The 13,989-nt window shown below is 42.8% G+C and overlaps 1 protein-coding gene across 2 annotated transcripts in view; it reads left to right on the plus strand.

Moving 5' to 3' along the window:
* Positions 1-13,989, plus strand: part of VSIG2 (V-set and immunoglobulin domain containing 2) — a 28,384-nt gene continuing 14,395 nt past the window's right edge. The window contains exons 1-5 of one of the 2 annotated variants that reach the window (XM_083713780.1): positions 1-182; positions 4,008-4,171; positions 6,831-7,038; positions 9,293-9,451; positions 11,242-11,361. In XM_083713780.1, coding sequence (XP_083569906.1) covers positions 116-182; positions 4,008-4,171; positions 6,831-7,038; positions 9,293-9,451; positions 11,242-11,361 — 718 coding nt within the window. In that variant the 5' untranslated portion in view covers positions 1-115. The remainder of the gene's footprint in view (positions 183-4,007; positions 4,172-6,830; positions 7,039-9,292; positions 9,452-11,241; positions 11,362-13,989) is intronic. The other variant, XR_014558144.1, reaches the window with a different exon arrangement.

A 13,989-nucleotide genomic window follows, 5' to 3' on the forward strand; every position in this document is an offset into this window, starting at 1 on the left:
AGAACTTTCGTCTCGGCTGTTTGTTTTAGCTCACGTACAAGATAAAAAACAGTCCTGCTTAGTCTCAGTACAGTTTCAGCTTTTGCACCAAAAGTGACAGCCTCCCAGCAGAGCAATGGCTCTCACGGTGATTTTCCTGACTCCCTCCATCTCTTGCAGCCTGATTCTCATCTCAATCTTTGGTGAGTACCTAAGATAGTAGCATACATAAATGACCTTTTTTTGACACCTGGGAACATTTAACCAACACCAACCCGACAAAAACGAAACCGAGGAACCTGCTTCCACTGCATTCCTAACTCTCTGGAGAGAAAGGCTGTAGACCTATACCCACATGCCTGGGTGCAAGTCCCATTGAACTCACTGAAACTTACTTCTGAGTAGACCTGCCTCCACTTTCGGTTACAACTCCCCCACCCCAATTTTCTTCATTTTAGCAGCATAAGTGTGGGAGGGCAGGGAGTCTTTTAGTTGTCACCATCGTTAAACAACTCAAAGTCAGAAGTCCTCGAAGATCTACTTCATTTTATTTTTTAAAAATATATATCTTTATTAATTTAAAATAAATACATTTATGAGAAAACAGACGTACATACAAATAAACAAACATACAATCAAACAAACAAACAAATAATAGAAAAATCAAACAAACCACCACACTGTAAGATACAAGAAGATAATATAATTATCATCATATATACTCCTGATATTGAACATAATTATAAAATTTATAGAGAAGAAATTAAAAACTGACTTCCAATTAATTTCGCTGTACTTTATCTATCCATTACTTTATACCGCACAGTTACATATTTCTTATATAATTTCTTTTTACCTCCCTACAAACTTATATTTATACAATACAGGGATCAGTCTAATTCTGCCAAGATGTTTCCTTTTATTCCATAGTTTTCTAAATATTCTTTAAAGATTCCCCAATCCTTATAGACATTTTGTTTTGGTTGGCCTCTTACTCTTCCTGTCGCTTTTGCTAGCTGCAGATATTCTACCATTAGGATTTGTCAATCTTCCATGTTGAGTATTGTGTTTTTCCAATTTCTTGCTACTGAAATTCTGGCCGCCTTTATTCCGTACATGAACAATGTTCTTTTCTCACAGTCCTCGCAGATCTACTTCAATTCAATTCAAAAAGTCCTTGCAGATCTACTTCAATTCACCCAGAGATTTGCCCACAATCTACCTTCTGCCCAGTCGTAGCATGCATGACTGCTGCAATCGTAACAACACTTATCAGAAACCATTATGCCCTGAACTAACCAGGAGACTCAGGAATCAAGAAGATAAGGACTTTTAAAAAGAATGGGGAATTTTTTATAATTTATTTAGGAGACCATTGTAAAGAAATTAAAACTTTAGCTGGACTATTAAGATTCATTTGTAAAGTAACAAAAATTATAGATAATTCATGAGTACAAAAAGTATGGAAAATGGACTGATATGTAATTGTAAATATTGGTATAAGGACCCATGTAAGGGATGAGAGGAAGTCTGGAGATTCAGAGAACCTCAGAGAATGGTTATTTAAATAATTTTGCTATAAATTTGTATTTGTAAAAACCAATAAAAAATATTTCATATAAAAAAAGAGACCATTGTGTCCTGAAAACCACAGGACTTACTTCCTATCACTAACCATGCATAGGGCTTTAAGTATCTGAGAATGGGCAGGGCGATGCCTGTCCTGATTGTAAATGTGGCTGAGTATCTTTGCGTCACGGCTAATCTACAGGAACCACGTCAATTCTAAAAGTAAACCATCTAAAGCCATTTATGGTTAGTTTACTAGGTACACCAGAGGCGGGGAACCATGAGCCAAGGCATCCAACACAGCCCTGTAAGTATCTCTATCTGGTCACTGGGATAGTTGCTTGGCAATATCATCTCCCCAAGCCAGATCGCTCACTGGTACTGCTCCTTCTTCAAGCGATTTTTGCCTGGCTGGAACGTGTCCCTCAGCTGGGACGGTGCCTTGTCCTTGCAAACCTCTGGATTTTGCAGATGTGAAGAACCTTTGGCCTCTGGATGTTGCTGAACGACAACTCCCTTCACTGCTGGCCATTGGCTTTATTTGCTGAGGCTGATGGGAGTTGTAGTTCAGCACATCTGGAGAGCCAGAGGTTTTTTCATCCCTCTACTGCAGGGAGAGGGTGAGTTGAACAAGCAACCTGAAAGTGTGTTTAGCAGTTTCTTGATACAGGATTTACAAAAAACCAAAAACAACCAGAGATATGAAGATGCTAACAATCCAGGGATTTGGAACCTGTGCCCCTATTATTATTAATTATTATTATTAAATTTATATACCGCCCTTCATCAAAAGATCTCAGGACAATTCACAGAATAAAACACAAAACAAAATACCCTACAAGTGTTGCTGGACTAAAACTAACCCCCCTGTGTACCAAAGACTGCATCTGTGAGTTAGGAGACATGGAGGACATTCAACACTATTTGTTACAATGCCCTTTATATACATCCCCTAGACAAAAATTCCTCGATTACACCCTTTGCTCTCTTTCTAACCGACCTCTCCTTGAGCAAATCTCTAGCCAAACTTACCAAACTTAAAACCATGGAGAGACCTGGTCTGAATAGAGACATTGGATTATTATCTCATTATACACGATAAAGCTATTTTTGGCCATCTCATCCCTTGCTTTTTCCTGTAAGACCAATTGCAGTCGTTAACAGTCGTCAACAGGTTTACCACACCTATCAGCCAATCACCCATGCCCACCAACCTTCTGAGTGATACCCCTCCTCACCCTCTCACTTTATATAAGGGTCTGGTGACTTCTGTTTCCATGTATCTGAAGAAGTGTGCATGCACACGAAAGCTCATACCAAGAACAAACTTAGTTGGTCTCTAACATGCTACTGGAATTATTATTTTTTAATTTTGTTTCGACTACAGCAGACCAACACGGCTACCTACCTATATCTAGTATTTATTAGTGCACAGGTTGCAAAATTTGCCTTGGCTGCAATTAAGTTGAGAGCAAGGCAAGAGCCAGTGTGGTGTAGTGGTTAAGAGCGGTAGTCTCGGAATCTGGGGAACCGGGTTCGCGTCTCCGCCCCTCCACATGCAGCTGCTGGGTGACCTTGGGCCAGTCACACTTCTTTGAAGTCTCTCAGCCCCACTCACCTCACAGAGTGTTTGTTGTGGGGGAGGAAGGGAAAGGAGAATGTTAACCACTTTGAGACTCCTGAAGGGGAGTGAAAGGCGGGATATCAAATCTTCTTCTTCTTCTTCTTCTTCTTCTTCTTCTTCTTCTTCTTCTTCTTCTTCTTCTTAAGGGGGGGAGTGTGAGATGTGGAGTGCTTAAATTATGCAGGTGTGATTTTGGCATTTTTGTATGTTTGCTTTGCTGTTGTTGTTGTTCAGTTTTAAATCAATTATTTGTATTCTATACACTGTGATGGCTTATAGCTTTTACCGAGGGACGCGGGTGGAGCTGTGGTCTAAACCACAGAGCCTAGGGCTTGCTGATCAGAAGGTCAGCGGTTTGAATCCCTGTGATGGGGTGAGCTCCCATTGCTCAGTCCCTGCTCCTGCCAACCTAGCAGTTCGAAAGCACGTCAAAGTGCAAGTAGATAAATAGGTACCGCTCTGGCGGGAAGGTAAACAGCGTTTCCATGCGCTGTTCTGGTTCGCCAGAAGAGGCTTAGTCATGCTGGCCACATGACCGGGAAGCTGTACGCCAGCTCCCTCAGCCAGTAAAGCGAGATAAGTGCCGCAACCCCAGAGTCGTCTGCAACTGGACCTAACGCTCAGGGGTGCCTTTACCTTTATAGCTTTTAACAATAAATATAGCATTCATTCATTCTGCACTAAAACACCCAGTCATTCCTATCCTGTGGCTATGCTGCCTGGAGTCAATGGAGGTTGAAATCCCAACAACATGGGGGGGGCACAACTTCCTCTGTAGTAATCCAAGAGATGAAATTATCAAACTGGTGAGCTTCTTCTTTCGTTTCCCCTGCAGGCTGTGGGGAGTGTGTGGAGGTGACTGTACCACAAGATCCAGTCATGCAGCAGAGAGGTTCGAGTGTGGAGCTGCCGTGTCATTACAAAACGTCTGTCGACAAAAACTTTGTACTTGAATGGAGGTTTGCTCCTGGCTCAACTCCTCCCGACCAAGGGGAACAGGTGAAGGGGTTGGGGGCCGTGGTGTGACCCATAATGAAAGTTGCATAAGGAGAATGTATTGATCTCAACCAACCTAACCTTGAAGTTAAAAAAAATGGAGGGGGAAGAGGACATTCTGCTTAAACTATGGGCTTCCTATTGTCCTACTCCTTTCTTCCAGGGAAAACCACTCTTTAGTGCTCAGTCAGAGCACTTAAAGGAGGGTTTTCCCTGAGGAGGGAGATAGGCAAAAGGAAAATTACTTGGAACAGTGTCTACAAATTGGAGGTCGAGCAGAAAACTGTGGATGAACCCTTTGTCTGAAATTTGTTGAGGTTGCAACCTTACACACTCTGGGGAGTAAGGCCCGCTGAAAACAGTGGGACTAACTTCTGAGTACACATTCACAGGGTTAAGAATGTAAAGAACTAGAGCTATAAACAGAAACTGCTAAAACTACCCAACTCCCAAAAGGTTTGGCTGGATAAGATTCAAGAGATTTCTCAGATGCCTAAGTTCAGAGTCAGGCTCTTCTTCAGCTGATCAACAGGAAGAGAAGACAAGCTGCATTTAGCAGATGAGATGGGAAGTTCTAGCATTGGAGTCAGTCTCTAACTCCAAGAGGTGGTCCTCTGGGCAAACTGCTAGAGTAGCAACAGCGTTTTCACAGCAGGTGTAATGATGTGATCTGCTAGAGCTGTATTTATTTGTGAGTTGTTGTGAGTTTCAGGATGATGGTAGTGATAGGTTAAAAAAAAAAGGTAAAGGACCCCTGGACGGTTAAGTCCAGTCTAAGACAACTATGGGGTTGCGGCGCTCATCTCGCTTTCAGGCCGAGGGAGCCAGCGTTTGTCCACAGACAGCTTCCCAGGACATGTGACCAGCATGACTAAACCACTTCTGGTGCAACAGGACACTGTGACGGAAACCAGAGTGAACGGAAACACCTTCCCGCCCCAGTGGTACCTATTTATCCGCTTGCACTGGTGTGCTTTTGAACTGCTAGGTTGGCAGGAGCTCTGACAGAGCAACAGGAGCTCACTCCGTCGTGGGGATTCGAACCACTGCAAGCCCAAGAGGCTCAGTGGTTTAGACCACAGTGCCACCCACGTCTCAGTGATGATAGAGGGCCAGTGTGGCCTTGGCTGGTACATGATCCCTCTCTTTGGAAGGATAGGCAGAGGCATCAATTGGTCCAAGGTCACCCAGTGCCCCTCATGACTGATCAGGGATCTGACCGCAGGTGTCCCCAGCTGAAGTCCAACAGGCTAACCATGATTCCGTCCTTTGTTAGCTCACTATTCTAGAACCGCCACTTGATCCTTATAGAATGGGTATTAGTTTGTGCAGTGATGTTCTTTGGGATTATATCTAGGGGCTTGTTCACACATTACACTCAATGCAAACATAAGCTGTCCCCACACATGCTAATGTGTGAAAGTGTGTACATTAGTTTGTTTCTACAGCTCAGCGATTGTGTACACAGGTAGACACTACTGTACTCTCGTTGAATGCATACAGCTTTAAACAGTCATGGCATTCCCCCAAAGGATCCTGGGAACTGTAGTCTGTTATGGGTGCTGGCAGTTGTTAGGGTGTCCTTATTTTCCAAGTGGTTTAACAACAACAACAACAACAACTTATTTATACCCTGCCCATCTGCCTAGGTTTCCCCAGCACTCTGGGTGGCTCCCAACAGGATATTAAAAACACAATAAAACACCAAACATTAAAAACTTCCCTAAACAGAGCTGCCTTCAGATGTCTTCTAAAAGTCAGATAGGTGTTTATTCCCTTGACATCTAATGGGAGGGCGTTCCCCAGGGCAAGTGCCACTACCGAGAAGGCCCTCTGCCTGGTTCCCTGTAACTTCACTTCTCGCAGTGAGGGAACCGCCAGAAGGCCCTCGGAGCTGGACCTCAGTGTCCGGGCTGAACGATGGGGGTGGAGATGCTCCTCCAGGTATACTGGGCCAAGGCCATTTAGGGCTTTAAAGGTCAGCACCAACACTTTGAACTGTGCTCAGAAATGTACTGGGAGCCAGTGTAGGTCTTTCAGGACCGGTGTTATGGGGTCTTGGTGGCCACTCCCAGTCACCAGTCTAGGTACCGCATTCTGGATTAGTTGTAGTTTCCGAGTCACTAAATTTCTCTTCACAGGGAACTCTGGGGATTGTAGCTCTGGGAGGGGTATCAGGGTCTCCTAGCAACTTTCAGAACCCTTAACAAATGACAGTTCCCAACTTTCTTTAGGGTGCCACAACTGTTTTACTGGTATAAGAAATGTGTGGCACAGATGTAGCAAGGCCATAATCTGTCATAGCTGCCTATGCGTAATATCCACTATATGTATCTACTTGAAGTTAGTCCCATTGATCTTAATGGTGTAAACTTTCAAATAAGCATGCTTTGGATAGCAGCTTTATTTCAACTTCCAGCACATGATTCAGTTACAGCTTGTACATCAGGGATGGGGAACCTGATGTTGTCCAGATCCAGGTGGAGAACCATAGCTGGAGGAACACAACCCAAGATCCAGGTGGAGGGCCACAGGTTCACCAGCCCATGCTAAAAGTGTCTTTCCTTCAAGTAACCTCATGGGTTCATCAGCGGGTTAGGGATACACCCAGGCATCTCTGAAGAGGTGCCTGTTTCCAGCAGAGCCTCCCTTCTCTCTACAGATTCTCTACTTCACAAATAATAAGCTGTACAAACCAGGCTCCCAGAGTGAACGGCTAAGCCTCCTTCAAGATCTTCCCACGTTGGGTGATGCTTCTATCCAACTGACTGACTTGCATGCATCCGATGCCGGCACCTATATCTGTGAGGTGAACAATCCCCCGGACTTCTATGGAACGAGCGTTGGGCTCGTCCAGCTCACAGTTTTAAGTAAGTCCCATTTCCCTTTTAACATTGATGAAATATACTCGGAGTTGAGAGTGGGTTTCATGCACTTTATTCAGCTCATAGTGGATGAGGAGGAATGGAAGTTCCCCCAGAATGTCTGCTTTATATACATTATTTACACAATGGGCCCCACGAGATTGGCTAATTCGGGGATTCTCCTGTAGGCCAATCAGGTTGCGGATTCACTTCCACCTGGAGCTGGATTGGGTGGCTCCTGTGGACCAATCAGACTACTGCATTCTGAATCCTATTGTTCTAGGACCAATCAGACCGCTGCATTTTGGATCCTATTCAACTCAGTACATAACAATTGAATAGAAGGAACGCAGTCATGCAGCCATGCTGAAAGCAGGCCAAACGTTTTGTCTCCGTTTCCCCAGAGGGCAGCGTAGGGAATGGGTTTAAGTTAACCCACTCGGTTGAATGGGTTTAAGTTGCAGGCAGGGAGAACTTGGTTATGTATAAGGAGAAATGTATTCAGTTTAAGAGCAGTTTGCCAAGGGAACCAGTTACCTAGAAGGATGGTGGTTCTTAATCTCCAGAGGACATTTTCAAGCAGAATCTGGACAAACATCTGTTGGGGATGCTCTCACCCTAGAACCTCTTTCAGATCTATGACTCTATGGGCAGAGGGGATACGAAAGAGACTTAAGAGCCTCGGACTTGAGATCTCCGGGTTGAGGTTTTTTGGAGATTGATGGAACTATTGCTAGGGGCCGAAACCGGGATGGGGATCTGGTGGGGGGAAATGGGAATTTAAAGTCTATATAATTTGTCTGGTTTTTCTTCTTCTTTTTTTCTTTTTAAAGAGAGATGGGGGAATTGTGGAATTGAATCTTTCTTTGACCCTAGGGGAAATGTTTTTAGAATAAGTATAGATTATAAGTATTAATGGAAATAAGATTAAAGGAAGTAAAAGTGGATGGTTATTTAGTGAAAGAGAGAATGGGAAATTACAGTATATTAAGACAAGATATAAGGATAAAGTTTAAGATGAAGGATTTGTTGAAATATTTATATGAATTAGAATATAAAGAGGGGAATTATAGTAAGTTGAGATAAATTAGCAGGATAAAAACCAAGTTGCAAGGATTTGCTAGAATATCTAATTGAATTAGAATACAAAAATGGGAGGCGTGAGGAAGTCAAGGAAATAAGTGAATGCAAGTAAGTGAGTTAAAGGTTTGATGTGTTTTTTATTTCTTTTATTTTTTCTATTTTTCTGTTTTTTGATGATGTTTTTTCTTTATACGTGTTGTTTTTTTTGTTTTTTTGATTGTCTTTTTTATTCTCTTTTGTAACCTTTAAAATCTTAATAAAGAAATTATTTTAAAAAAAACAAACAGATCTATGACTCTATGGCTGCATTAAACACCATACATTTAAAGCACATTCTCCCCCCCCCCCCCCAACCCTGGAAACACCCCTCAGAGTGTGTTGGGTTTCCATGGGAAGGGGTACATCTGAAAGCCCCCAGTCCCTTTCTCCCTGCACACAAATAGCCAAGAACACACGATTGTTCAGTTTAACATTTATTGCAATGATACATCACATGGTCTTCCCTGTTTAAAGTGGTATGATAGTGCTTTGAATGTATAGTGCGGATGGGGGCCCAGGAGCAGGCCTTCAAGGGGGCTTTGTCCGTTTTGAACCACTTCCTTTTTTATATAATATTTTTATTAAATTTTCAACAAAAATAACCAGAGTAAAAGACACACAATAACAAACACAATAACAACCACAAACAAAGAAAAATACACACAAAAACAATGTCAAATCCATAAAATGGGATTTTCTGAATCCCGTGTCTTCCGTCCGTCCCCCTCCATCCCTGGTCCCTTAAATTTTTTCTACTCCAAATTATTATTATTTGACTTCAAATTTCCTGTCCTATTTCTAAAATTACAAGTGTTCTTAAAATCATGCCAATGTATTAATTAACGTGTTTACAATACTTTTGCAAATACAAAATAAACATTTCCCATTCTTTTTTAAATTTCTCGTCCTCTTGATTTCTGAGCTTTCCAGTTAGTTTCGCCATTTCAGCATAGTCCATTAACTTGGTTTGCCAGTTTTCTTTAGTCGGGGCTGCTTCCTCTTTATGACTTATGTCTGATATATCTCTGTAAAATTTTAATTTGAAAAACAAAATAAATAAATTTAAAGGCAAACTGTACAATTCTATGATTCTATGTGTCCTGGCACTGAATTATCTCCCCCCACCCCCCGACAACAGTGCCTCCATCCACTCCGGTGTGCAAAGGGACCACTTCTGCTTCTGTGGGTTCAGATGCCCGCCTGACCTGCAATTCTTCTGAAGGCGTGCCTTCGCCAACTTATTCCTGGACACGGCTGGATACCAAGACTCCGCTACCTCTGTCCAATATGGTGCAAGGTAAGTGAATAACTGCTCTCTTCAGATACATTACTATTAAGGAACACTTTAGAAAAGGAAAACTGCATTGGTGCAATTTTCGTTCTTACCAACAGGGTAATGCAGATAGATGTGTAGGGACATGGGTGGCACTGTGGTCTAAACCACTGAGCCTCTTGGGCTTGCCGACTGGAAGATCGGCGGTTCAAATCCCCGCAACGGGGTGAGCTCCCGTTGTTCAGTCCCAGCTCCTGCCAACCCAGCAGTTCAAAAGCACACCAGTGCAAGTAGATAAACAGGTACCACTGCGGCAGGAAGGTAAATGGCATATCTTCTTGCACCAGGTCATTGAGGACCACTTGCTTTTTAAAATTCTCCCATATATACAGAACTCTCTGTGCACCTTTTGCAGACCCTCCAACGGTCCCTATTTTCCAGGGATAGTCCCCGATTTACAGAAGTCATCCCAGTTTCTGATTCAATCCCAGAATGTCCCACTTTTTTCTTAGGACGTCCCTATTTTCACCCGAAAAGTGTTGAAGGGTGTGGAGTTTTCTGACCACCATGCCATCTGAAGGCAGCCTTGCATAGGTTTTAAAAAATGTTTTGTTATGTTTTTATATATGTTGGAAGCTGCCCAGAGTGGCTGCAGCAACCCAGTAAGATGTGTGGGGTGTAAACAGTAAAATTAGTATTATGGAATAGAACACCCCTATTTTCATTGGAGAAATGTTGGAGGGGTGTTATCTGCAGGTTCCCCCCTCTGCTTCAATAATATTTCATTATGTTCCTATCATTTTCTGTAATTGTATTTTGTATAAATTATTTAAAAAAAAAATAAAGCATGTTTTACAGAACAAAATATTTAAATAGCTACCGTCCTACTGGTAGGACAGAGTGGGGAGCCACAGGAAGGAAACGAGGTCAGAAGGGGGCCATGGTCGGAAAAAGGTTGGGAAACACTAATCAAATGGGGTGCCACGTTGAATTCCTCCAAACGAACTGGGCCCAGCAATATATATTTTTAAAATCATTTTTATTCGATTTTACAAATACAGTGGTACCTTGGTTCTCAAACAACTTGGAACCCAAACATTGCAAACCTGGAAGTAAGTGTTCCAGTTTGCGAACTTTCTTCGGAAGCCAAACATAATCTATTTTGAGTGTTACGCCTCTGATTTGAGTGCCACACCTCTGTTTTGAGTGTTACACTGAGGTCTGTCAGTTTTTACTATTTATTTTGCATTTTTGTTTTTGCGGCTTTTTTGTTTTGTTTCTGTGACTGTGTGGAACCCAGTTCAGCTACTGATGGATTGATTGTGTGACTGTAGTATATTGTTTATTGCTTTCATTTTATGGATCAATGGTCTCATTAGATAGTAAAATTCATGTTAAATTGCTGCTTTAGGGGTTGTTTTTAAAAGTCTGGAATGGATTAATCCATTTTACATTATTTTCTATGGGAAAGCACGCCTTGGTTTTGGAACGCTTTGGTTTTGAAATGGACTTCCAGAACAGATTAAGTTTGAGAACCAAGGTACCACTGTACAAGTTTATAACAAAATCAAGTACTTATCCATTCCCCTCCATGGGTCCTATTGTCAACGTTTTCAACTGCAAATTATTTCATAATCTATATTTCAAATCTAACCTTGTTGTCCATAGTATTTGTTACATTACAAGTGAGATTAAAATCCTGCTAATCTTTTCATCTGCTTACAGGGTCCAGCAATTAATAGGCAGGCTGTGCCGTTCTTTTAGACTGGGCAAATTGACCCTAAACTTCACCTTTTCTTCTTCCCTCCCCACAGATGACAAAACAGGGAATCTGTGGCTGAGAAACATCTCACTCGCATTCTCTGGGACGTATCAATGTCTTGCCTCCAACGAGTTTGGACAACAGAAATGCGAGCTCACCATTCATGTGACAGGTGAGGACAGGTGTCTAGCTTTACCTACTTGAGTGCCTGGCTGTTGTCATGAGTTTGGCCACCTCAGTAAGCCTGGAAAAAATTTTGGGGGACAAAGTAATAATAATAAATAAATAAGAATAAAAATGTGCACCCCACCACCAAGACCATCCCATTGCAACTATCCAACCTCCCAAAATTTCTTGCAATGCTTTGACCCCTTTCCGTTTTAACAGTACAAATTCTACATATATCCTCCATAACTCCTCAAAGTCATTTCTCCTGCATATTCCCCCTCTTACCTTAATGGTACGTGTTAATTAATCATTAATAGCTATATCCCACAGACCTCAGTAAGCCGAAGTGAGATACAGTCAAACCTCAGTTGTCAAACGTAATCTGTTCCGGAAGCCTCTTTGGCTTCTGAAATGTTTGACAACCAAGGTGCTGCTTCCGACTGGTTGGAAGCAGTACTTTTTTCTATTTTAAAAAAAATGTTTCGGGGTACTTATAATGTTTCAGGGTACTTTCTACTTATATTGAAATAATGCCCCTCAATGAGGCCAAACTTAATGTCACAAAATGCTTATGGGTATGCATACCCCTAGGGATGCAGGTGGCGCTGTGGGTTAAACCACAGAGCCTAGGGCTTGCTGATCAGAAGGTTGGCGGTTCAAATCCCCGCGACGGGGTGAGCTCCCGTTGCTCGGTCCCTGCTCCTGCCAACCTAGCAGTTCGAAAGCATGTCAAAGTACAAGTAGATAAATAGGTACCGCTCCAGCAGGAAGGTAAAGGGCGTTTCCGTGCGCTGCTCTGGTTCGCCAGAAGCAGCTTAGTCATGCTGGCCACATGACTCGGAAGCTGTATGCTGGCTCCCTCGGCCAATAAAGCAAGATGAGCGCCACAACCCCAGAGTCGGCCATGACTGGACCTAACGGTCAGGGGTCCCTTTACCTTTTATGCATACCCCTGCATATCCCCAGGAAAAAAACAATGGTTGCAAGAGCTTCCTGCACTCAAATGGAAGCCACATTGGATGTTTGGCTTCTGAAAAACATTCAAAACCCAGAGTATTACACACAGTATTTACTTCTGGGTTTTTGGCGTTCGCAAGCCAAAACGTTCTAAAACAGAGACGTTTGGGAACCGAGGTTTGACTGTATCACATAATGGTGACTGAGAAACTGGATGGGTGATTAAGGACATAAAATGGTCCTTAATGCCCTGGAATCTCTCTCCAGCCTTTGGAGTCTGGGACCTATCAAAATTTGGGGGAGGGGGTTGGAACTAGCTAAAAAGCCAGCCAAAGACATTGGGCTACCTGAGGCGAAGGGCAACAGGAAGCCCCTCTGCATGCTACCTACAGAAACCACCTGGGCTGGCTGCTGAATCTTAAATCAATATGGGCAACAGGATAGTGTCCCCCTGAAGGCAACAGACTACTTTAGGGGGTGCAGAGCAGACCATGTGCCTCCCAGCAGAGAAGAACACTTGGGTGGGGATACATCAGAGGGAACTGTCAGGAGGCTACTGCTGCTTCTTCTTTTCTGTTTTTTAATTTTCAGTTTGTAGGAATGTCATTTACATTCAGATATAATCAATTTTATACATGTATAGGATTCCCTGAATCCTTGGACCTCCCTCTGCTCCCCCATGGTTTCCATCTTATAATATTAATCCCCAAAAAAATTATATCCAATTTTATCCATACAGTTATTACATGAAAAGTGTTATGTCAATCCTGCTAACGTGTTTAAATGTTTACTGTGTTCTTCAAGGTAATCTGTACAAAATTTCCATTCTTTGTTAAACTTCTTGTCTTCTTGGTTTCTGGTTTTCCTAGTCAGTTTTGCCAATTTGGCATAGTCCATCATCTTGATTATCCATTCTGCTCTGGTTGGAACCTTATCTTCCTTCCATCTCTAGGCAAATAGCATCCTTGCAGCTGTCCAGGAGGCTACCGCGTCTGTTCCTAGCATCTGATGCCTGAGGCTGTTGCCTCACCTTGCCTATTAACAGGGCCAGCCTGTGTTGGAGGTGGCACACGGCCATATAATGGCAAGTAACTTCTGATAGCCATATCCTTCTTATTTGGAATATTTGGGATCATAGGGAGCTGCCTCATACGGAGTCAGAACATTGGTCCATCTAGCTTATTGTTGTCTATGCTGAGTGACAGCAGCTGTCCGGGGATTCAAGCAGAGATCTCTCCTAATCCTATCCAGGAACGCTGGGAATTGAACCGGGAACCTTTTGCACGGAAAGCAGAGGCCCCATCATTGAGCTATGGCTATCCCTGCTGCAACACCAGTACAGCCTAGGAGAGACATGAGGGATGCATGCTACCTTTGAGAAAGATAAATCCGCTGGTGCTGTTTGACAATATAGAACCCACTTGCAAAAAGTCCACTCTCTCTATTTCAGGCAAATCTTCATGAGCTTGCAGTGCCATCTAGTGACCAACATGTATCTGCATTTATTTATTTATTGACATGCGATTTTTTTCCCCCAACTGTGTCCCAGTATAGTCAGAATGTGGGCTTGAGCCAAAGTACAAGATGGGTCTTGTCTCTGTCTCCACCGACCAGTATATTGCAGGATGTGGTTGAGAGAAAAAGAGAAACAGAATACTGCAGCATTAGTGTTCCC

Source organism: Podarcis gaigeae (genome assembly GCF_964106915.1).
Source record: "Podarcis gaigeae genome assembly, chromosome: 15".
Taxonomy (NCBI): Eukaryota; Metazoa; Chordata; class Lepidosauria; order Squamata; family Lacertidae; genus Podarcis; species Podarcis gaigeae.